The sequence below is a fragment of the Mustela putorius genome, unplaced genomic scaffold (assembly GCF_011764305.1).
Source record: "Mustela putorius furo isolate JIRA1106 unplaced genomic scaffold, ASM1176430v1.1 tig00000596_pilon_pilon_pilon, whole genome shotgun sequence".
NCBI lineage: Eukaryota > Metazoa > Chordata > Mammalia > Carnivora > Mustelidae > Mustela > Mustela putorius.
The window spans coordinates 9,610,536-9,633,313 of record NW_025421428.1 but is presented as its reverse complement, the minus strand read 5'-3'; the positions used below and the strand labels follow the sequence as shown (position 1 = coordinate 9,633,313).

Below are 22,778 nucleotides of genomic sequence, written 5' to 3'. Positions count from 1 at the left end.
GCCCGGCCCCGCTTCCCCTTTCCAGGGGGGCAGCCCTGAAAAAGAAAAGGTCGCTTCAGCAGCACCCCCTCCTTCCATCCCCCGGGCCACCTGTTCCCCCGAAGCCGTTGTCCTTGCCTTCCGCGCCCGCCTCCACCGGCATGCCCAGGTCCCTGTTAGGGTCCGACTTTGCGGTCTCGGGTGCTGCGATGTCCGCGCGACGGTGGACCGCGGCGACCGTCGCACTGACAACTGGCGTCGGGCGGAAAGTGGAGGCTGCGGAGAGCCCGCGGCGCGCTCCGAGGGGAACCTGGAGGAGGAAAGCCACCGCAACGCGGGATCCACCCGACTCAAGCCCCGCCCAGCCCCGTCAGGCTCCGCCCACCAGGCCCCGAGCTCTGTCCCTAAGGCAGCCCAGCTCTCGCGCTCTCTACCGCGAGCCCAGCTCTGTCCCCGCCCCACCCCGTCGTCGGACTCCGCCCCTCCCTGCCCACATCCTGACCGGTCTTTGGATCTCCGCCTACTATCCGAGCCCAGCTCCTTTCCGGGCCTCCGGGAGGGGCCATCCGGGACTGCCCGCCGCGAAGCCTAGGTGCTGGGGACCCGGGCCCTCAGCTACGGCGAGCAAGCCCGGCAGAGGGGCGGGGCAGCCTGACAGCTCCACTCTGCCCATTCCTGCCGCTGGTCACCTGCTGGTCAGCGAACCAGCGCCTCCGCCTGGTTGAAATCTGAGACACGTGGTCTCTAAGGCCCCTAGTGTGTATGGAAAATTTTATGGTTCGGGACACAGAAGAAACGGTGCAGCGGCGCGGGAGGGCAGAAAGAGCCCGAGTCGTGGGCACCAGGTGTGGTCTGGCGTTTCCGCGGCCCTCCTGGACCTCCTGGACCCAGAGCTGTGACCCTTTTTGTGACACCCTTCAGGATTCAATTTCTTACATGAGGTAGAAGGTCCCGGACGACGCTGGGACCCAAAGTCCTCACGACGAGTTCCTGCGTTCGGCCCCGGGTCACCACCGAGAAGGGTTATAACTCATGTTCAGAAGCCGGGCATTTAGCGACTCCCAAACATCCCAGAGTGTGTTTCTGTGGTTCTCACGAGTGCGTGGAAACCGGGCGCCCGGGATGCACGCTCAGTTCCTCCGGGGCTGTTCTTCCCCGCTCGGCGTCACTGTCACCCCTAGCAACCCTCCGATGATGGAGACCCGCCCCTTTAAGGGAAGCCTGATTCCCGGCCGTCTTCGTTTTGCGCGCCCGCCCGCGGCGCCGGCGAAGAGAACATGGCCCAGGCTGCACGGGCGCTGTGGCCGGTCGGGCACGCTTTGGCCTGGAGGCTGGGTAGTCGCCTTCCGTCGGGACTCCCCGCGCAGAGTCGGGCTGGCTTCGCGGGAGCGGCGGGAGGCCCGGGCCCCGCGGCCACAGCCCGCAAGGGCAGCCCGCGGCTGCTGGGGGCGGCGGCGCTGGCCCTGGGGGGCGTCCTGGGGCTGTACCACACGGCGCGGTGGCACCTGCGCGCCCAGGACCTCCGAGCCCAGCGCTCTGCGGCGCAGGTAAGCCCGGGACGCACCGAACCGCGGGTAGGGGTGTTGCGGTCTGCGCCGAACTTGGGGACTTCTGGCGGGGTCAGGTATCACCTCTTCTGTCCGTTTGTGACCTTGGGCAAGTGACTCGGATTTAAATATGAGCACTTAGCGTCCTCATCTGTGCAATGGGGTCGCCACTGTTGTCTGCCAACTAGAATTGTTGTCTTCGTCGTAAAGTCATTTTCTAACGTGTTGTTAGACTTTTTAATGGAAAGATTTGGAGATTACAGGAAAGGGAAAGCAAGCCTCCTTCATTACTTTCTAAACATTTTGTCGTTTGGAAAGTAATAAACTTTCCCCAAACCCTCCCACCATCTTCAGATCATAAGGTTATGCATTTGTTTATTAGTTGCAGCATTTTTAGAGAACCGATAACCCTTAGATTCCAGGCCCTGAGATGGAGAGGTGCAGGAAGGTTCCCTTAGCTGGGCTGTGCGAGTGCCCCTTTCCTGGGCTCAGGGAAACAGGATGGTAGGAGAGAGTGGAGTTCTCTGTATCTCTCTGCCCACCCTATGTGGTCCAGCCTCAGTGTCCCATCTGAACAGTGAGGGAGGGGGCTGCTGCTCTGGCTTTTAATATGCAGTGAGCGTCCCTAGGGCTTATTCATCTGCTGAACATGCAGATTCAGGCCCTCCCCATCCTTGGAGATTTGAGGTTGATCCCACTCTGGCAAAGGCTGGGCTCCAGTCCTTCATCCAGAGGGTCCCTTGGGTTGAGGGAGTTTGAGTGCTCACTCCAAGTTGAAACAATTGCTCTGCATCTTGGGTAGCCCACCTGGCGCCGGCAGGTGTGTGTGTGTGTGTGTGTGTGTGTGATGTCTGTCCTCTTGGGCCAGGAGGGAGAGGAGAGGGGTCTGTCTGATATTGATCGGAGACCAGAAGATTCATCCTACCTGTACTTCCTGCCTGAGGAGGGTGCTGTATGGGTGCTTGAGGATGGACTGTCCACTGCCCGGGTCTGCTCCCCACCTCCCTGTGTCTCCCTTTCTCTCTGCCACCTATCCCCATTCCTCCTGATGTTCCCAGCCTCCTCCGACAAGTCTCCCTTGGGAGAAATTTGCTTGCAGGTGGGGCTTGGGCACCAGGCCTCAGAAGCCCCTCCCTTTGCTCCCCCTGCAGCTCTCCTTGTCCAGCCGCCTGCAGCTGACCCTCTACCAGTACAAAACGTGTCCCTTCTGCAGCAAGGTCCGCGCCTTCCTCGACTTCCACGCCCTGCCCTACCAGGTGGTAGAAGTGAACCCCGTGCGCAGGGCCGAGATCAAGTTCTCTTCCTACAGGAAGGTGCCCATCCTGCTGGCCCAGGAAGGAGAGAGTTTGGTGAGCCTCAGGGAGCAGCCCCCCACAGCCTGCGTTGTCCTGGAGTACCCCCTAGGCAGGCCCTGCTCTGCAACTCTGGAACAGTGTGGTCTCTTTGGACCTTGCTGTGGGTTATGAACCAGCTGGGCCCAAGGGAGGCGGAGTGTTCCAGAGCTCAACTGTGTGAGCTCTGAAATCAGGGTGCTCCGGGCTCAAGGTGGGGCTCTGCCACTCTCTGGTTACATGACTTGGGGCAGGTCACTTAGCCTCTCTGGGCTTGCTTCTTCATTAATCAACAGAAGGCCATACTCTCAGGTGGCAGGAAATGCTTGGCCAGTGCTTGGCTCCTAGCTTATAGCTTCTAGAGCCCATCCTGCCCCGCAGCGCGTGGGAGGCCAGGCGGGTGAGTGGTCAGGGCCCAGACTTTCGGTCCTCGCCACACCCTCCTTCCTATTAGCCACACTTGGGCCTCTCTTACTCAGGATGGGCCTGGGCAGCGGTGGGCAGGGTGGGGAGGGGACTATGTCCTGTGGGGCGGGGAAAGCTCCATGGGCATTGATTTTGGGGATGAACCCCCAGGGTTGGACAAACAATTCCGGGTTCTCCTGGACCAGTTTCCTGGAATGCCTGCGTGTTTATTTTAAAAGAGCCCTGGTGACCCTGCTGGTGGCTCCAGGACCCACTCCCCCAACTTAACCTCTCATCCTCCAGCAACAACTGAATGATTCCTCTGTCATCATCAGCGCTCTCAAGACCTACCTGGTGTCGGGGTAAGGAGCCCCTCAGAGGCCTGGGCTGGCGTTGCATTTCGTCCATTTTATCTCCCAGGAGGCCTCACCCGGGTTCCTCCAGGGGAGCAGGGTAGGCATTCTACTCTGAGCCATCCCCCCCCAGCTCTGCACATCAGGGAGATGCTCCTTTATTTGCCCCAAGGCCCTCTTGCTGCAGGACCCCCTCTGGCTCCCAGAAGAGGGCCGAAAGCTTTGGGGGGTTGGTCCAGGTTCCCCTTCGGCACCGGCTCAGGTTGGGGTAGATCTCCACGCTGAGCAGACAATGACCCGGCCTCTGAGAGGAAGAACTGGTTGGGATGAGACTCTGGCTGTTTCCCAAAGGCAGCCCCTGGAAGACATCATCACCTACTATCCACCCATGAAGGCTGTGAACGACCAGGGGAAGGAGGTGACGGAATTCTGTAACAAGTATTGGCTCATGCTGGATGAGAAGGAGGCCCAGCGCATGTACGGTGGGAAGGAGGCCAGGACGTAAGTGAGGCGGGGGCGGGGTCTTCTGGAGGTGGGGACGAGGGGGGACAGGCTGAGTGAGACACTGAGATGGGGGAGCAGGGTGGGAGGCCAGGAGGGCTGCGGCCATGGCCAGGGCTAAGTCTCCTTCTGGAAATCCTGCTCCGGCCTCGGCTTCCCATCCATACGCTGCTCGATCTAGACAGTGCACCTGCTCCCACGCCTCCCAGGCCCCGGCTTCAGCAGCCCACCCGGCCTGCCCTCTGTCCGCCCCGTCTTGCCCACAGGGAGGAGATGAAGTGGCGGCAGTGGGCGGATGACTGGCTGGTGCACCTGATCTCCCCCAACGTGTACCGCACTCCTGCCGAGGCCCTGGCCTCTTTCGACTACATCGTCAGGGAGGGCAAGTTCGGGGCAGTGGAGGGTGCTGTGGCCAAGTACATGGGTGCGGCGGCCATGTACCTCATCAGCAAGCGGCTCAAGAGCAGGTGATGGGGCTCACGGGTGCGCATGTGTGCCTGGGGGGGCCTGCTGTCCCCGAGCCCCTGGTCTATGCCACGCCGGGACCCTCAGCCAGAACTCCCAATTGCCTCCGCCTCCCCAGGGGAAGCAGACCGGCCTGGGGGTCTGCTCTGTGCCTCCTTCTGTTGCTTTCTCTGGGGTTGGGTCTCTTGGGTCCTCCTTGGGTCATGGCCTCCCTGACTGGGGCGGATGAGAACTGATTTTTGCAGGTGTGATGCCCCTTAGGGGGGTGGCCCCGGCCCCTAGCCTTCCCGTTTTCCCCACCTGGGCCAAGGGTTGGAGTTTCCCTGATGGACTTCCCTTCCTCACTAGGCACCACCTTCAAGATGATGTTCGTGAGGACCTCTATGAGGCTGCCAACAAGTGGGTGGCAGCCGTGGGCAAAGACCGGCCCTTCATGGGGGGCCAGAAGCCAAACCTGGCTGATCTGGTGAGTCTGGTGGTGGCAGGGGATGCCCAGACGAGAGGGGCCTATCTGGGCAGAGGAAGCCCATCTGGAGGCAATACCTAGTCTCACAGCTCTCCTGCTCTGGAGGCACCTGGCTCCATCCAAGGAACTGTCTTGCTTCACATCACTGACAGGTTCAGGGGAGGGGCTGGCTTTAGGCCCAGCTGGATCCAGGGACCCAAGTGGTATTACCAGGGCTGGGCCTCACCTCTTGCATCTCAACTCCTTGGAGCTGCTTGCACCCACCAGAAGTCCTGGGACAGTGTCTTGTTGGCCTGGCTTGAGTGCCAAGCCCCGAAGCAGTCCTTCGAGCTGGGATGGAATATGTTGATTGCCAGATCTGGGTCTTAGAGCTGGATGGTGGGGTCCTCTCTCCTCAGATTTTAGGACCCGAGAGTGGGGCAGGACATTTTCCCAAAGGAAATTCTAGAGGTGGGGTTTGTTGCCCAGATAGGGGGAGTGGATGCAGGGCAGACAAAACCTACAGAAATCCCCCACATTTCACTCCGAGCACCATGTGCAAAATTGGCGGTTTAGTGAGCCCTCTCAGAGAGGGGAGGTGACAGGCCCCAGGGCGCACAGCTGGTGGAGGGCAGATGTGGATGTCCCTCTGTCGCCTCCCCCAGGCAGTGTATGGTGTGCTGCGCGTGATGGAGGGCCTGGAGGCTTTCGACGACCTGATGTGTCACACCCGCATCAAGCCCTGGTACCTGCGGATGGAGAAAGCCATTGCTGAGGCCCCCCAGTGACCTGAGTGTCCCTGGAGTGGTGAGACACAGCAGAAGACGCTGGCTGCCGGGGACCAGGACCACTGGGTCAGCAACTGATGCTGTGCGGTGGGTGGGGGATGGGATATTCGTGCCTCCCCCCCACCCCCCAGCTCCCTGGCTTCTAGCACAGAGCACCTGCTGCAGCCCTGGGACGATGGGGGACAAAAGCCAGCCTTGGTATCTGCCCACAGTCCCCTGAGGGGCCCAGAAGCCTGCCCTTCTCTGGGACTTTCTGTGCCCTGCTATGTCCGCACCTTGGGGTGGCAATCGGCTCAGGCTTCTGCCCTGGACAGGGGAAGGAGGAATAGTCTGGTTTACAAAGGATTTCATCTCTGGCTCCTCCTGGTCCCGGCTCTTCCCAGGTGCCCCTGGGATTGTGTGTCACGTTCGCAATAAAGAAAAGGTTTGCTGCTCCATTCGTGGTGCTGTGGTAGGGCGTGGAGGGTGCCGTGCGGGACTGCTGGTGAGCAAGGCTTCAGACTGAGGCCCCCGCCCCACCCTGGTGGTAACTAGTTTGTCCGGTGCTAACTGGGTGTCGGACCTGGGGCGAAGGACTTGGCAGGCTTTGTGTCACAGGGACCCTGGGACACCCCCACAGGATAAGCAGCCGGGAAGCCCGAGATATCCCAGGACGCAGGCCCACTTGTGCCCCTCTCTGAGCCTCTGCATCCTCCTCCGCGAGATGGGCATAATGATAGCCTCTACCTCAAGGGGAGAGCGTGAGGGTTTGAGCGTGAGATGCGGGTCAAGTACGGAGAAGGACGCCCAGCTCAGAGCAGGGGCTGGACTGGCTCCAGTCCTGCTCCTGGGCCGGGGGAGCAGGGTTCCCAGAACCTCGGAACCTGGGAAGCAGGTGGCCATTTGGGCTTCAGTCCCAGGCCTGGGGATGGAGACTCTGGAACAGGGAAAAGCCAGCTCTGGGAGCGAGGCGGCGGCTATGAGTGGAGCTCTCCCGAGCCGAGCACCCAGCGTCGGGGGTCCCCATTCCCCTGGCTGCCTTAGATGGCCTCCAGAGGCCCAGCCGGTGGCCAGTGGGCTGAACTCTCCTCGCCGGGCTCTCCCATTCCCCCAGACCTCTCGAGAGTCTTAAAATATTACTTCATTTTTTTTTTAAGACATAAAAATAATTCATGCTCCTGTGATGGCAAACATTCAAATAAGGTAGAGGCCTGGTGAGCACTCTGGAGGCCGACGGCCTCACATTTGGAAGCAGCGGCCTCAGTTTCTCCCGTAGAGCCAGCCCGCTGCCTGCTTGTTCTCATTCCCATCACCGGCTTCTGTCTGCGCCGTCTCATTCCTCCTGAGACGCATGGATGAGCCACAGCCCAGTGGCCTGGCCAGGGGGAGCACCAGCATGTCCAGATTGCAGTCCCCCTGAATCAGGCCTCAAGTCCTGGTCCCACAGCCTCCCTCAGCAGGATAGGAACTGGGCCACAGGCCGCTCCAGGCCCCTGGAGCAAAAGCCTTTCAGGACTTAAGACCTGAGGGCAGGAGAAACCAAGACCACCACTTCCAAACACGAGGCTCCTTCTGCCCAGCCCAGCGACTGTGGCTCTCAGCCTCTGGCCTTCCCTGCTGAGGCCTGTTCTGGCTAAGGAGGTCCAGGTGCAGCCAGGCCCCAGCTCCCAGCCACCTACCGTCTCCCTGTGTTCACCGGCTGAGGTTTTCTTCTGTCTCTGCATTTTGCAGAGGAAGAACTGTTGGTGGCTGAGCCATGCCAGGGGACAGGGACCTGACTCCTGACTGGGGCTTTTTCTCTTGGGCTGTTGGAGGCAGAAAGGCACCCAGCCGCACCCTCCTCACCCTCCTCCACTGAACGGTCACTGTGATGAAAAGCCCAAGAACTGTGCTAGCTAGACCGGCTGCTCCCAGGTCTGGGGCTGGAGAATGGCTAGTCAACCCAAGGCCACCATGGGACACCGACTGAGTGTGCTTCCCCCTCCTCCATCCCAGGAGACAACCCTGCCTCAGTTTCCCCAAATGTTGCTGGGCCAGCCCCTGGGTGTATTTTCCCATAACCACGAGAGGGCAGTAGGGACCGCTAAACAAGGCCTCATGTTGCCACCTTGTGACCAACTTCAGTATTGCAGCTTGTCTGGACAATCTTTAGGGACTCTAATTGCCCATCAGTAAAATGGGTTTAGCAGGTAAGGGTCCAAAAATGGGCAGGCAGGAAAAGCCACACCTCTAGGCTTAAAGGCAAGAACCTCTGCCCCATTTTTGGTCATTCTCAGATCAGGGCATGTGCCTGTGGCCTTGATGACAGTGGAAGGCGGGAGGTGAGAACCATGCCCATACCTTCTGTGACCTTGGGCAATCCCTATCTTTGCTCATCCCTGGGCAAGCTCTTGGAAGTCAGATAACCTTAGTGGGTTGTGTGGTCAGTGATGGAAAGATGCACAGAGTCGATGTGCACGGTTGACATGTGTTGGGTATCTTAGGCAGCTGGTGGGGTCTGCTGTCCTCACACACACTTCCTGCTCTGTTCCCAAAGAGGATCCCAGAGCTCATGGTCAAGAGCTCCAAGCAGCAAGAAGACAGCAGTTGTGAGAACAGCGAGAGTCTTCTTCTGCCCTGGGAGTCAGGGAGGTCTCCCTGGGGAGGGCAAGACAAAGCTGGGGCTTCAAGAATTGGGAAGATTCTGGTTTGCTTTTTTCTGTTTGTTAGATTGTTAAATTTTAAAGCTTCACTTTGATTATGCCAATAATTATTTATTGTACATGAATAAAACTTTCAGATAAGCAAAAAGATGATGCCAATTATTTACAACCTCACCAACCTAGAGATACGATCACTTAAAGGTTTTTGGAGTACAGCCTTGCAGATTCTTTTTTATGCATATTATAGTGCATATATGTATTTTTAAAAAAAATGTTTGTTTTATTTATTTGACAGAGAGAAAGAATACAAGCAGGGGCAGAGAGGGAGAAGCAAGCTCTCCACTAAGCAGGGAGCCTGATCTGGGACTCGATCCCAGGACCCTGGAATCATGACCCAAGCCAAAGGCAGATGCCCAACCGACTGAGCCACCCAGGCATGCTTGGTATCCACTGTCTTAACAGTGTCTTATTGCTCCTCCCTCTCTCTAGGTAAGTTTTCCCTTTTTTTAAGTAAAAATTTAGATTGTGTGGGATGTCTGGGTGGCTCAGTTGGCTGAGCGTCTGCCTTGGGCTCAGGTCATGATCCTAGGGTTCTGGGACTGAGCCCCACGTTGGATTCCCTGCTCAGTAGGGAGCCTGCTTCTCTCTCTCCCCCTGCTCATGCTCTGTCTCTCAAATAAATAAATAAAATATTTTTTTAGGGATTTTATTTATTTATTTGATGGAAAGAGACACAGTGAGAGAGAAGTGGGAGAGGGAGAAGCAGGCTTCCTGCTGAGCAGGGAGCCGGATATGGGGCTCGGTCCCAGGACCCTGGGATCATGACCTGAGCCAAAGGCAGACGCTTAATGACTGAGCCACCCAGGTACCTGTAAATAAATAAAATAAAATTAAAAAGCCCAACATAATCACAATCCCTTGTAAGAGGGAGAGATGATTCCAGATGAGAAGATGAGAAGCAGGGCCTGGGAGGTTCGAGAAAGGTCCCAGAAATACTGATGCCTCCAGAACCCAGAGGGGCAAGGAGATGGCCTCTCCTCAGGGGCCTCTGGAAGGAACCAGCCCAGAGGACACCTTGATCTCAGCTCAATGAAACTGAATTCAGACCTCCAGCCTCTAGCACTGGAAGGGAATAGTTATGTCTTAAGATACCACGTTTGTGGGTGCCTGGGTGGCTCAGTTGGTTAAGCAGCTGCCTTCCACGAAGGTCATGATCCTGGAGTCCTAGGATCCAGTCCCACATGGGGCTCCCTGCTCAGTAGGGAGTCTGCTTCTCCCACTGACCTCTCTCTTCTCATGCTTTCTCTCTCTCTCATTCTGTCTCTCTCTCAAATAAAAAAAAAAAGATACCACGTTTGTGGGACAGCAGTCATAGGACACCAACACACATGACTGAAGCCAGGGGTCTAGTGACCTCTGATGAAAGAGAATCCGAGATAGGGGGTCTAGTGACTTCTGGTGAGTCCCTTGTTCTGTCAGTTTCCTCCTCTGGAAATTGAGGGGTGGGGCTGGGCTCTTTGGTACAGAGGGGGTGCCCCACCCTGGCCAGTGAGGGCGGGGCCAGATCCCTCTCTCCTCAGCATCCACAACTGCTGCCGGGAGATAAAGGGCCCTGTGGATTGGCCACAGCCAATGGCCAAAAGAGATGGCTGGTGGCTGCCCCGGCCAGCTGTTCCAGGAAACTGCCAGCAGGTGGCCCAGGTCTGTCCCACGCCCTCAGGGGATAGGCCTCTGGTCCTCTCTGTCCTCAGTTTACTGATCCTGGCTTCTTGCCTGGCCTACCCCATTGTAGCTGGCCCTGGCCAGTCCTTGTAGCTGGTGTGACCGGTCCTTGCTGGTTTGCTTCAGTTTCCTCGTCAGCATGGAGGGCAGGGACCAAGGTTCACGGCTAGGCCTTTGGGCCCCACACACAGGGGCTCCCCATTCCCTTCCCCTACATTCCAATCTGCTCAGACCAGTGAGATCAGGACCGGTGGCCGGGGCGGAGGGAGGCCCTAGGGGGCAGCTGGGAGCCAAGGTTGAGAACATGGCTTCAGAGTCAACAAAGCTGGTTTGAATCTCAGTTCAACATTTACTTAGCCTTTGTATGAACCCAGACAAGTGCCTTCCCTGCTAAGTCCGTCAGGAAGGTACTGTGCCCGTCTTGAGGAGGCTCCGAGAGGCAGATTTGCCCAGAATCACACAGCCAGATGCCAGGATTCAAGCACAGGCCAGCCCAATGCTTCCCAGGCTCTCTGTGGCCTCCCGGCCCAGGAGAGTAGCCAGGCACCAGGTGCCACCTGCCCGGGGCAAGGCAAAAAGCTCCTACTCCCAGGTGAAAGTCCTGACGGGTGGGTGGAAGCCTGGTCCCTGTCTCCTGGGCCTCCTGGTGGGCGACACCAACAAAGCCCAGATGTCTGCTGGTCTGCATTTCAGGGCCCCACACCTACTCACGGTGAGGCCCTGGGCAAGTCACTTCCCCCGCCCCCCACCTCAGTTTCCTCACTTGAAAAATGGGGTCACAGTGGCAGGAACCCATCCTTCATCTTCTGAGGGCTAAGCTAAGTTTCGTGTGTGCAGTGCCCCAGCCGGTGGCCTCAGGATTAGAAATGGAAGGGCCTAGCTTCAGGAAAGAGACACAAAGAAAGAGACACAAAGATCGTGCAGCACAAAGGGCTCCCCCACCCCAAACCCCAGGTTGGAGAACCCCGGCTGCACAAGCTTCCTCAAACTGGAGGCTAGAATGACAAGCACTGACAGTGAAATTCCTGTGTGTTCGCAATCCTGCCTGGTTGGGGGAAGGAGAGCCGGTTTTTAAGGACCAGTCCTTTTAATTTCCTGTCTCATTTCGACGTTTTAAAAAACTTACTATTTTTTAAAACGATTTTATTTATTTATTTGACACAGAGAGAGAGAGATCACAAGTAGGCAGAGAGGCAGGCAGAGAGAGAGGGGAAGCAGGCTCCCTGCTGAGCAGAGAGCCCGATGCGGGACTCGATCCCAGAACCCTGAGATTGTGACCTGAGCCGAAGGCAGAGGCTTAACCCACTGAGCCACCCAGGCACCCAAACTTTCCATCTTTTAAATTTGAGTATAGTGGGGGCGCCTGGGTGGCTCAGTGGTTTGGGCTGCTGCCTTCAGCTCGGGTCATGATCTCAGGGTCCTGGGATCGAGCCCGGCGTCGGGCTCTCTGCTCCGCGGGAAGCCTGCTTCCCCCCCACCCCCTCTCTCTCTGCCTGCCTCTCTGCCTGCTTGTGATCTCTGTCTGTCAGATGGATGAATGAAATCTTTAAAAAAAAAATTTTTTTTTAGTATAGTGGACACACAATGTTGTATTTCATTCCAACTTTTTAAAAAATAATTTATGCCTCACATTTTTTTTTGAGAGAGAGTGTGCACATGGGAGTGGGGGAGGGACAAGCAGACCCACACTGAGCTCAGAGCCCGATGCGGGGCTCGATCTCACATCCCCGAGACCATGACCTGAGCTGAAATCAAGAACTGGATGCTTAACAGACCGAGCCACGCAGGCACCCCACATTCTTCTTCTTTTAAAGATTTTATTTTTAAGGGGTGCCTAGGTAGCTCAGTCGTTAAGCATCTGCCTTCGCTCAGGTCATGATTCCAGGGTCCTGGGACCCTGCTCAGTGGGAAGCCTGCTTCTCCCTCTCCCACTCCCCTGGCTTGTGTTCCCCCGTTTGCTGTCTCTCTCTCTGTCAAATAAATAAATAAAATCTTTATAAAAAAAAGATTTAGGGGCGCCTGGGTGGCTCAGTGGGTTAAGCCGCTGCCTTTGGCTCAGGTCATGATCCCAGGGTCCTGGGATCGAGCCCCGCATCGGGCTCTCTGCTCAGCAGGGAGCCTGCTTCCTCCCCTCTCTCTGCCTGCCTCTCTGCCTGCTTGTCATCTCTCTCTGTCAAATAAATAAATAAATAAATAATCTTTAAAAAAAAAAGATTTAAAAAAAAGATTTTATTTATTTATTTGACAGAGATCACAAGTACGCAGAGAGGCAGGCAGAGAGAGAGGGCGGGAAGCAGGCTCCCCGCACAGCAGAGAGCCCGATGCGGGGCTCGATTCCAGGACCCCCGGATCATGACCTGAGCTGAAGGCAAAGGCTTTAACCCACTGAGCCACCCAGGTGCCCCAAAGATTTTATTTTTAAGTGATCTTTACACCCAATGAACTCACTACCCCAAGATCCAGAGTCCTAGGCTCTGTCACCCGAACCGGCCAGGTGCCCTTCATTCCCACTAACAGTGCTCCCAGCCAAGTCTTCTTTTCTTCGTCTAATGGACAACCAGGCTCAGAGAGGTGGTGTGAGTTGCCCAAGGTCACACCTCAGCTGCGCTGGGGCAGGGACTTCCAGGGTCCCAGCGTCTATCCACAGAAAGTCAGCCAGGCTTTCTGCAGCTCTCACATCCCCCGTTCCCCAGACTGCACCCGGCTCCCCCGGCCCCAACCTCACAGGAGGCTGGACACCATCTGCAAAGATCTGACTGAGTGCCTGAGAGGAGCTCCTGCCCTGCAAAGTGCTAGCTAGCCGCCAACCCCAACTGGGGCAGAGGCTCCTCTCAGCCAAGGTGAAGGAATCGCGGAGCTAACCAGGTATGAAATCACAGACGTCGTGACCTAACCAATATGAAATTACTACCTTATAATTCTGGAGGTTGGACGCCTCACGTGCATCTTACTAGGCTAAAATCAAGATGTCAGCAGCACTGTGTTCCTCCTGGAGACTCTCGGTAGAGAATCCATTCATCTCTTCCAGCTTCTAGGGGCCACCCACAGTCCTCCCATCTACAAAGCCAGTGACCTCAGGCTGAGCCCTTCTCGGGCTGAGCCCTTCCCTGCCTTCTGCTTGGCTCGCCCTGCTCCATCTCCCCCACTGACTGACCCATGTGATTTCCTGGGGCCCATTGGGATAATCCAGGATAATCTCCCTATTTTAGGGTCAGCTGATTAGCAAGCTTCCTTGCCCTGTTGCCCTGTGCCTAACCTAATTCACAGGCTCTGGGGATTAGGACAGGGACATCTTTGGGAGGGGGCATAACTCTGCTTGCGGTACTACGGACAGTTGGGAGAGTTGGCTCGGGGTAAGGGGGTCTACTTGGCAAGCCCTGATCATTGGGAAATGGTTTCTGCCTGTTACCCTGGCAATGAACAGCTCAAGCAGGTGGCATGTTAGTTTCCAGGGCGGGGGAGGCGGGGGTGGTGGCCCAGGCGGCCATTAACAAATCACCATAAACTTAGGTGACCCTGAAAGACAAAATTTCACTCTCATCGTTTGAGAGAGCCTGAGTCTGAAATCCAGGTGTTGGTGGCATTGGGTCTTTCTGAACAACCTGAGGGAGAAACTTTTTGCCACTCCCCTTGCTTTGGGCGGCCCCCTGCAATCCCTGGCGTTTCTTGGCCCTGTGGTCACATGGCCTTTCCTGTCTCTCTCTTCCGGGCATGTTGGTCCAAAGTCCCCTGTTCTAGGACACCACCTATTGGACTTGGGGCTCACAGTAATCCAGTGTGACCTCACTTTAACTTGATTACATCTGCAAAAGCTTCTTTCCAAGTGGAGCCCACATTCTGAGGTTCCCAGGGAACATGAATTTTGAGGGGACGCTCTTTGACCCAGCACAAGTGGTGTACGTACCAGTTTCAACCTGAGCACACTTCTGGGCCTCCCCACAGCTTCTGAGTGCCACAGCCCCCTGGTGGGTTCCCCAAGCTGCTTCCTAACACCCCTGGCTGCCCTGACCCATTGTACTTGGGGCCATCAGTGGACAGAGTGTAGACAGTTAATGAAAAGGCACCCTGCGCCGTTGTTAAGTGCTGGAGAGACACTGCAAACGCATTTGCTGCCCCAGAGGCCTCACCCTCTCCTGGGGAGACAGGCAGAAAGCAAATCAAGAATGCAGGTTGGGGGTGCCTGGGTGGCTCAGTCGGTTGGGCATCTGCCTTCGGCTCAGTTCATGATCCCAGGATCCCAGGATGGAGCCCCACCATTGGGCTCCTTGCTCCGCGGGGAGCCTGCTTCTCTCTCTCTCTGGCCCTCCCTGGACTCATGCACTCTTGCTCTCTCAAGTAAATAAATAAAATCTTTAAAAACAAAACAAAAAAAGACCGGAGGGACCCTGTAACATCCCTAAGTGTGCATGTGCACCGGTGAGGCTGGGGAGGGCAGCCTGGGAACAGACAGCGCGGGCAGCGTGCAGCCTCCACAGAGGTTTTACTGGCCAGGAGGGATCAGCTCAGCCCAAGACAGACTCAATCAGAGAAGGGCTGAGTTGGGCTCTGGTGACCGGGGTAGAGCACCCCAAATCCTACAGATACCAACTCAGGAGGGAGTGCCTCTGAGAAGCCCAGATGGGCTAGCTTTCTCATTTTCTCTGATGGCAAATGTGGATTCATCTTCCACCGTGCAACCGACTCCCTCCCCCATCACCTAAGCCCATAGCAGAAAGATCATGGCTCCGTCCTCCGCTTTGAAACAACTTTATTAGAAGGCGGTTTTAAATGACAATGTCCAATTCTTTCTTAATTTGCTTTTTCACAAATTCCAGTTATCGCTAGATTTATATAGAACAATAATTTTTGCATTGATCTTTGCGTCTTATTTGAATTGTCCTCACCAGGCCATTCTGGTGGAATGGAAGTGCGACCCAAGTCGCAGGCTGACCGGCATGCTGAGCAGGGGTGGCAGCGGCTGGGGGGTGGTGGGGAGAGGGGTCCCGGGAGGGAGCCCACTGCACAGGCAGGGCGGGATACTGGCCGCCCTCTCCTGGGGCCCCCGCCCCAAACTCACAGTGATAGGCCCCTCAGCGCCTTATCATTCGAAGGGATGAAATGAAGGGATCCTCCCAGCCCAAGAAATGATTCGGACTTCCATCTTCAATGGAACTGAAATTTCTGCCACTCTTCCTGCCCCTTCTCGAACCCTCAGATCCTAAGGCTTCCTGGGTGTGAGCCCTGTCCCAACCTGCCCAAGGTCATCTCCCCTTGACCAGGGCCCCTCCCCACCTGACCTTTTATCTGTCGCCAGTTCCGTGGAATTTCTTTGGACAGACGTGACGTCAGTGTGGCCAGTGGTGGGAAAGGTCACTCTCACGGGCCCTCCTTCCTCTTCCCACCCGGCCTGGAGGGGGTTGGGAAGGTACCATCAACCATGAACATAAATATGAATACAAAATGAACTTGAAAATGACAGGCTATTAATTAAACAAATCTATAAAAATAGTTAGGACATAACTCTGTTCAAATAAATACGAAATAAATAGGCTCCAAGCAGTGTGACCCCCTGCATCAGTGGAATGTGAGGCTGGTCCCACTCTGCCCCGACTGGGATTGGACACGAATCCCCAGGGGCTCGGAAACAGACTTTTTAATGCAGTCGGCCAGGCTCTCTACCCTCTTTGTCTTCCCTGTGGAAGCACAGAAGCGGCTGCCCCCTATCCTGGGATGTCTGTCTCATTCCAGCTTTTTGTTCCTTCTGACAGAGTCTGGGGCCAGCTCAGAGCACCAAGATACGCCCTGCCAACCGCCTCCCCACCCGCCGGCAGCAGGAGCAGCAAGGGGCCAGCATGCACCTTCCGGGAAGCCACGCGCCAGGATGCCAGGTGGCCAGTGGAGGTGCTGGGCCCTGTCCCCTGAATGCACACGCACATCCAGGGGCCCGTCTGTCGGGGAGCTCAGAAGCCAACAGCAGGGCTCAGATGAGGGTGAGCACAAAGCCAGACTCCTCCTCCCTCTGGCTGGCACAACCTGGCCAGAGGGGACCCTGCAGGCCAGGAAGCCAGGCCCCCTCGGACCGAGGGGGGAGGGGCGAGCGCGAACATGGAAGCAAGACGGGCACGGGGTGGGCGCCCGGCAGGCCAAAGGGCAGGGCCCGCGGCTGGTGGTCTGGCTGCGCGATGGAAGAAGAACGAGGCCAGCTCCGGGCCCTGCCATCCGGCAGGCACCACTGGAGACGTCGCGTCCCTGCGTGCACATGCCCGTGTCCTGCTGGCCCCTGGGACAGATGTGCCGGCCGGCCGGGGTCAGCAGGACGCAGCCGGTGGGCATGCCGGGCCCTCCCCCACTCCCTCGCAGGCGCATCCCAGGCTTTTCACAGCTTGGCTTCAGTCCGCTTAGTGTTGGCACATTCACAGAATGGATGGCTGCGCACCCCAGGGCTGCAGGCCCGGGATCCGTGAGTCCGTCGAGCAAGGCGCGGCTGCCCCTGGCCTATCACCGCGACTGCACACCCAGGGTGATCTTCAGGTTCTCGTAGACCACGTAGCTGATGCTCACGGCTGGGATCACCTTCATGAAGTTGGGGGCCAGCCCCCGGTACAGGCCAAAGGCCCCCTCGGTCCGCAGGATCTGTCTGAAGAGGCTGCTCATGGTCACCTCTGGAGCGCCCTCGATGGAGGCTGTTGTGAGAGACGCACGCATCAGGGCAGGCCAGCTCCTCCCCAGAGCACCACCTGCCTCGCCAGGGGAGATGGGCCCCTGGGGACTGGCCCAGAGGCAGCATTACCTTGGGCTTGCATCCGGGTCCTGACCAGGGCCAGTGGGTAGCTGGCCAGCTGGCCGCAGGTGCTGGACATGGTGCCACAGGCCAGGAGCACGAACACGCCAGGATCCGCGCTGTTGACCGCGTAGCGCTGCAGCCAGGCGTTCTTGAGCGTCTGGAAGGGAAGGGGGGCCGGGGCCCAGGGGCCGGGGATGAGCTGAACGGCCTGTGAGCTCCGAAAGAGCTTATGAGGCACAACGAGCCAGGGGTCTGGGGGTGGGGCAGAGTCATTGGATCCGCACAGGGCACATTTCCTTGTCACATGGGATCCTCGAGGCCACTGTAACCTGATTCACTTGGCCTGCTCGCCTTTTGTTTCTGCTGTCACTGGGGATTCCTGGATAGGACAAGGAGCGGGCATGCGGCAGGGCAACACCCCATTCCCCACCCAGAGAGCCTGACTTCTGTGGTCTGAGGTCTGCTGGGGGCCCAGTGAGCCCTCCTAGCATCGCAGTCTGGTGGTCTGCCCACTTGAGTCCCCGAGGGTGCAGAACCTGCGGGCTGCTGGGGCAGGGTGTGTGGCAGGAGACCGCAGCAGAGAACAGAGGGGTCTGTATCCATCCCCCAGTGTCCAGCAGGGAGTGAGAACAGGTTGGGGGGCGGCAGCTAGGAGGGGTTTCTGAATCCCTGCTACTGGGGCAAGGGGCCTGAGCCCGCTGGGGCCTCACCTCGTAGACGGCTAGGTCTATGCCAGCATAGGGGATGATGCCCAGCATGTTGGGAACATAGCCTTTGTAGAAGGCGGCCACCCCCTCTCTGGCTAGGATCTTCCTGGCGCAGTCCAGCATGCCCGAGTACTGGCCTGTCTTGCGCAGGGCCATCCGGGTCTTCAGAACCTGGAGGACAGAAAAAGGAGCAACAGGAGCGTGAGCACGGCCCCCTCCTCCTCACCCTTAGCCCCATGCGCACTGCCCACTCTAGGACCAAGACGGTCTCACCTCCATCGGGTAGATGCTGCTCTGGGCGATGGCCCCCGCCAAGGACCCAGCCACAAGTCTCTCGTGAATCCTCAGAGCCTCCTGGTCGCTCCCCACGAGACGCTTGATCTAGAGCAGAGAGCAAATGAATGGCTCTACCCCAGAGACCAGCACAGCTGCCCCAACCCCAGGGTTCCTCCCAGAGCCAAGACCTGGTGTCCCTGGCATGTCTGGCCCTGGCCAGAAATAGAAGGAACTGGCCCACACTGGGGCTGGCAGCAGAGTGGGGGCTGGACCCAGCTGCCTGCCTCACCCCAGTGTCCCCTGGGTACAGGGGCTGGCTCCAGCTTCTAAGCCATCAGCAGGACAGGGACCTCGGGCCAGGGTAGCTCAGGAAGCAGCTGACAACAGGAGACTCGCCTGGGGAAGCCGGGTCCTCACCTGCTCGTAGGCCATAAATTTGATGGCCGACTCGGGGGCAATTTTGAGGACATTGATGCCGTTGCCTCGCCAGAGCGATTTGGCTCCACCTTCTCGAATCATCTGCGTGAACCCGCCCACGATGCACATGTTGTTGCTGCGGGAGGCGTGGACCTGGGGAGGGAAGGATTAGCGGTCAGAAAGAACCCCAGAGCCGGGCGGTGGTGGCCATCATGGGACAGAGAGCCTCTGCAGGTCTGCACACTGGGGCCAGCAGGCAGCTCTCGCCTGTCGGGGTTCTGAAGGGTAACTTGGCACCAGGAGACGCCGACAAGGATACCCTAGGTCTTCATGGTGTACTGTGTGCAGACACTGGGCCAGAAACCCATGCGGCCACTACTTTAAACCCATTTTATCCAATGGAGCTTTTTTTTTTTTTAAGATTTTATTTATTTATTTGAAAGAGGGAGCGAGCGGGCGAGCAAGTGAGAGGGAGCACAGGAGGGGTGAGGGAGAAGCAGACTCCCTGTGGAGCAGGGAGCCCGATGCGGGACTTGACCGCAGGACCCTGGGATCATGACCTGAGCTGAAGGCAGAGGCTTATCCCACTGAGCCACCCAGGTGCCCCTTAACAGAGCTTTTTATTATGGAAAGATTTCAAACCCGTACAAAAGTGCTGAGATACATAATGGGCTTTCACGAACCCACAACCAGCTTCACTAATCCTAAAACTACGATCACTTTCAGGCCCATCCCTGGTACGGTCACCCACCCACGGGCTGCTTTGCATCTCCTACCGCATTCCCAGGAATTTGGTGAAGAAAAACCAACCCAGGAGGCAATCTGGTCAAGCCCCTTGGCTTTTACAGAGGAACGAAGTCCCGGCACTGAAGTGACTGGCCCAAGGTCACACAGCTGTGAGGCCAAGACCCCCGTCAGGTCCTATCACCTAAAGCTCTTCTCCCCAAACCATTCTGCCTCCCCACTTCTGCAAAAGAAGGGGGTTCATGTTTAATAGGCTCAGGAGGGCAAGAGGGAGAAGAAAGGGTGGCACCTTTTCTTACTTCCTTTCTTTTCTTTTTTTAAACAATTTTAGATAGTGGGATGCCTGGGCGGGTCAGTCAGTTAAGCATCTGTCTTTGGCTCTGGCCCTGATCCCAGGATCCTGGGAGGGGGCCTGCTTCTCCCTCTGCCTGCTGCTCCCCCTGCTTGTGCATGCTCTGACAAATAAACAAACAAAATCTTAAAAAAAAAAAAAAATTTTTTTTTTAAGGTAGTCAACCTATAACGCAATCGTGGTTTCTGGAGAACTTAGTGATTCATGACTTCCCTACAAGACCCAGTGCTCGCCATCCAGGAGGACCACACCTTTTCCAAACAGGGCTCAGTAACACCAGCACTGGCGCACAATCAAGGGACCAAGGGGGGTGACGAGACATGTTTAGGTGACACTGAAGTCCAACAGGGTGTCCTCATGCAGGCCAATTTCGCAAGCCTGTCCCTGACGTGGGCCTAGCTTATCTCTGCCCTGTGGACGTGGAGGTGGGCGCCTGGCCAGGGTAAAGGTGTCTGGGCCAGGCAGGGGTCTGCTCGCACCCACCCTGCGTGCTGCCTACGCAAGATATGCCCAAGGAAACAGGTTCCTGCCACTCCGGTTCTCACTGGCTTCACCTGTCCACATTTCAGCCCTGTAATGTGACCCCTGGCTTTCCTGCCCCAGATACAATGAAATGTACCACGTGCAAAAGAGTACTTGGACCCGGATCTCCTGTTGCCCTCATCTGAGCAGTAATTCCAATCGAACTTACTGGATTAGAAAAGGAGGAGCCCCAAGAGCGCAAGACAAAGGAAAAGGAAACCAACCCACTGAGGACCCACGGGGTAGGAACTGGGTGGTCCGAGGCCTGTTTTGCTCCGTACCTGCATGAGCACCTTCAGCCTGTCCAGGGGCGCCGTGCAAGTTCTGGATACGGCCCCCGCCCCGCCTCCGGCCACCAGGTGTCTCCACCACATCCCCGTCTGCCTCTCCTCCACTGTGAATTCATCAGGGACTGTCAGATTCTCACCCACATCAAAGATCTGCAAGGAAGACCCGCAGAGATAAAACAAGCAGGCTCCTGACGCCTGTGGCCAGGCTGCTGGCAGCCAGCCAGGTCTGGAACCTGGCACCGACCAGAAGAGCGGGCCCCAGGGGCCAGGCTGATACTGACAGTGCCCTGGGGCCCAGGGTGGGGGGCAGGGGGAGACTACATGGAGGTGTGATCCGCGATCCCTGCGTGAGCCCTGCAGGGGCCCAGGGAGAGGATGTGAAAGCGCAGCTGGAAGAAAGCGGTTATAAAACCATTTGGCCTGCCTTTCAGATACGGCCCCTGTAGGAATGGCTTACAAAGGCTTTTCAGCCCAGGATCACAGGCTGCCTGCGCTGAAAGGGTCAAGTCAGGGGTAAAAATTCTGAAACCCGATGTGTAACCAGATCATGCTGGCAGAACATTGCATAAGGCCTCGGCAAATATCAGAGGGCCGTGAGGCCTACGTAACAGCTGCTCTCCTGGGTGGCATCCCGCCTGGTCAGAGCCTGCTCTGCTCCGAGGCTGGGACATGCGCCGAGCTGCAGCCACCTGGAGAGCCAGGGGTGGCCTGGGGTGAGCCCCTGCCCCGGGCACCGTGGCAGACAGACCAGAGGCGCGCCGCCGGCCTCTCCTCCCAGAGCGGGCAGTCTGGGGTGGTGAAGATAGCAAAACGGGGTGCGCGTACCCTGAGTGAAGGGGCTCGCTGGCAGGGGGTCAACACAGCCATGACCAGGGAGGTGCTTATGGGCCTTTCTGAACAGCACCGCTGACAGGGGTGAGAGAGCATGTGCGGGACTGTGGGGACATTTTAACAGAGAGAGGGGACACCAAAAATGGGGTGCTGGGGGAAGAGACTTAATGGCTCTGTTAGTCCTAGTAGAGTGTCCCCGCTGCCTCTGCGCATGTGGGCTTTGGGAGAGTAAGCAGGAGTGGGGAAGGGGCAGGACTGGGGAAGGAGGATTTGGAGTGGACCCTGAAGGATGGGCAGCAGGACAGGAGGGCCTCCGGGGCAGAGGGAACCCCATATCTGGGAAGTGGTCAGGCTGCCAGGCGTGTGGGCGCAGAGGGCACACCTGGAGGGCTCCTGGGGGGCTGGCGGAGGAGCCGAGTCCCCTTCTGAAGAGGAGGTAAGGGGGCTGATGCCCAGAAAGCAGACGTGTGATCGGAGGAGGAAGAAAGCGCCTCCACACCCCGGACCCCGGGCCTCACCGTGGAATGCTTCCAGTACAGGATGATCTCGGGGATGTTTTCCACAGGGTGCAGAAGGTGGTAGTCTCGCCACTCATTCCAGTCGATGGTCATCGTGCCGTTTTTATCCATGCTGCAAGACAAGTGCACGCTCGGTTGCCTCGGGGTAACAGGCCTGTGTGTCAGCTGCATGTCCCCCAGCCCAGACGAGCCCAGGGCAGGCGCTGGGCCACCGAGGAAAGCACGGGAGGTGCCTCTGCCCCAGTGAAGAGGCGAGGTGACTCCACATCCCACTTCGCACTGAAGCGAAAGCGGGACTACCCTGGCCCACGAGAACCCCATTGTGGTCAGGCACAGAGGTCAAGGAGGGAGGGAGTCACCGGGGTGACACGGATACTTACTAGGTGACAGGGCCCCAGAAGTGGCCCGTTCGTATTCTGACAGACAGACAAAGGAGGATGCAGAGGAGAGAGGAAAAACACAGATAAGTGCTCGGAGCAGATGTTAGTGAAGCAGGCACACACCGCGGCCCAGCGCCCAGGGAGCCGGCCAAGAGGCAGCTGTCCCCGACCAGCCGCTTCCGGCCCCAGGGAGCCGGAAAGATGCAGGCAGCAGCCCTCTGAAAGCAAATCTGCACTGATTTCCTGGCTGAGCCACTCTGCTCTCCCGGGGGACCAGGGGGAGCTGTCTGGGGGACAGCACACCTGACTACAGGGTGGAGAAAAAAGTCCGCATTCCCGGGGAGAAGTCGGCCCTGTGCGGGTGCTGAACCTAGCCCCTCCCCTTCCCCACCAGGGGAGGCTGCTCCTTGTTTGCCTTTCACCCACTTGAAATCCCCCCAACTAGTCTTTTCTCTTCACGGGTCACCGGTGAGCGGGCACACTTCCAGGTGACCTGTGACTCTGGCCTGGGACTCAGGGAGCAGCTGCTTCTGGGGAGGGGCTGCCTGCTCATGGCGTCAAACCACTGGAAGCCAAAGTTCACAGCAACTGGGTCAACACAGTGAATAGCACCACGCAGCTGGTCCAAGAACGTCTCTTTCATCACACGTTTGTTAAACCAGATAGAGGCTGACGAAGCTCTTACCTCTTGAGAATCTTCTCGGCCTGCTGTTCGGATATCTTGACTCCCAGGTCCCGCAGGGACTGCATGATCTCCTGGGCATCGATCCGGCCTGCTGACAAGAAAGGCTTCAGCCAGGGGCCAGGCCCGCCCAAGGCCC

At 57.5% G+C, this 22,778-nt stretch overlaps 2 protein-coding genes across 12 annotated transcripts in view; one reads left to right on the top strand and one right to left on the bottom strand.

The window, feature by feature from the left end:
* Window positions 1-1,216: 1,216 nt before the first annotated feature.
* PTGES2 (prostaglandin E synthase 2) lies at window positions 1,217-6,251 on the top strand. The gene is made up of 7 exons (XM_004757232.3): window positions 1,217-1,526; window positions 2,678-2,875; window positions 3,566-3,624; window positions 3,967-4,116; window positions 4,383-4,583; window positions 4,930-5,047; window positions 5,692-6,251. The coding sequence occupies exons 1-7, from the start codon at window positions 1,257-1,259 to the stop codon at window positions 5,812-5,814; spliced, it is 1,119 nt and encodes a 372-aa protein (XP_004757289.1). The 5' UTR covers window positions 1,217-1,256; the 3' UTR covers window positions 5,815-6,251.
* A 9,652-nt stretch (window positions 6,252-15,903) lies between these two features.
* Window positions 15,904-22,778, bottom strand: part of SLC25A25 (solute carrier family 25 member 25) — a 33,125-nt gene continuing 26,250 nt past the window's right edge. For 4 of the 11 annotated variants that reach the window (XM_045082462.1, XM_045082466.1, XM_045082469.1 and 1 more), the window contains exons 3-11: window positions 22,643-22,730; window positions 21,958-21,993; window positions 21,578-21,689; window positions 20,220-20,378; window positions 18,321-18,473; window positions 17,901-18,008; window positions 17,631-17,798; window positions 16,927-17,077; window positions 15,904-16,819 (exon numbers count right to left, since the gene is read on the bottom strand). In XM_045082462.1, the coding sequence (XP_044938397.1) occupies window positions 16,635-16,819; window positions 16,927-17,077; window positions 17,631-17,798; window positions 17,901-18,008; window positions 18,321-18,473; window positions 20,220-20,378; window positions 21,578-21,689; window positions 21,958-21,993; window positions 22,643-22,730 (1,160 nt within the window). In that variant the 3' untranslated portion in view covers window positions 15,904-16,634. Of the gene's footprint in view, window positions 16,820-16,926; window positions 17,078-17,630; window positions 17,799-17,900; window positions 18,009-18,320; window positions 18,474-20,219; window positions 20,379-21,577; window positions 21,690-21,957; window positions 21,994-22,642; window positions 22,734-22,778 lie in introns of all 11 variants that reach the window. The other 7 variants (XM_045082461.1, XM_045082464.1, XM_045082458.1 and 4 more) reach the window with 3 other exon arrangements.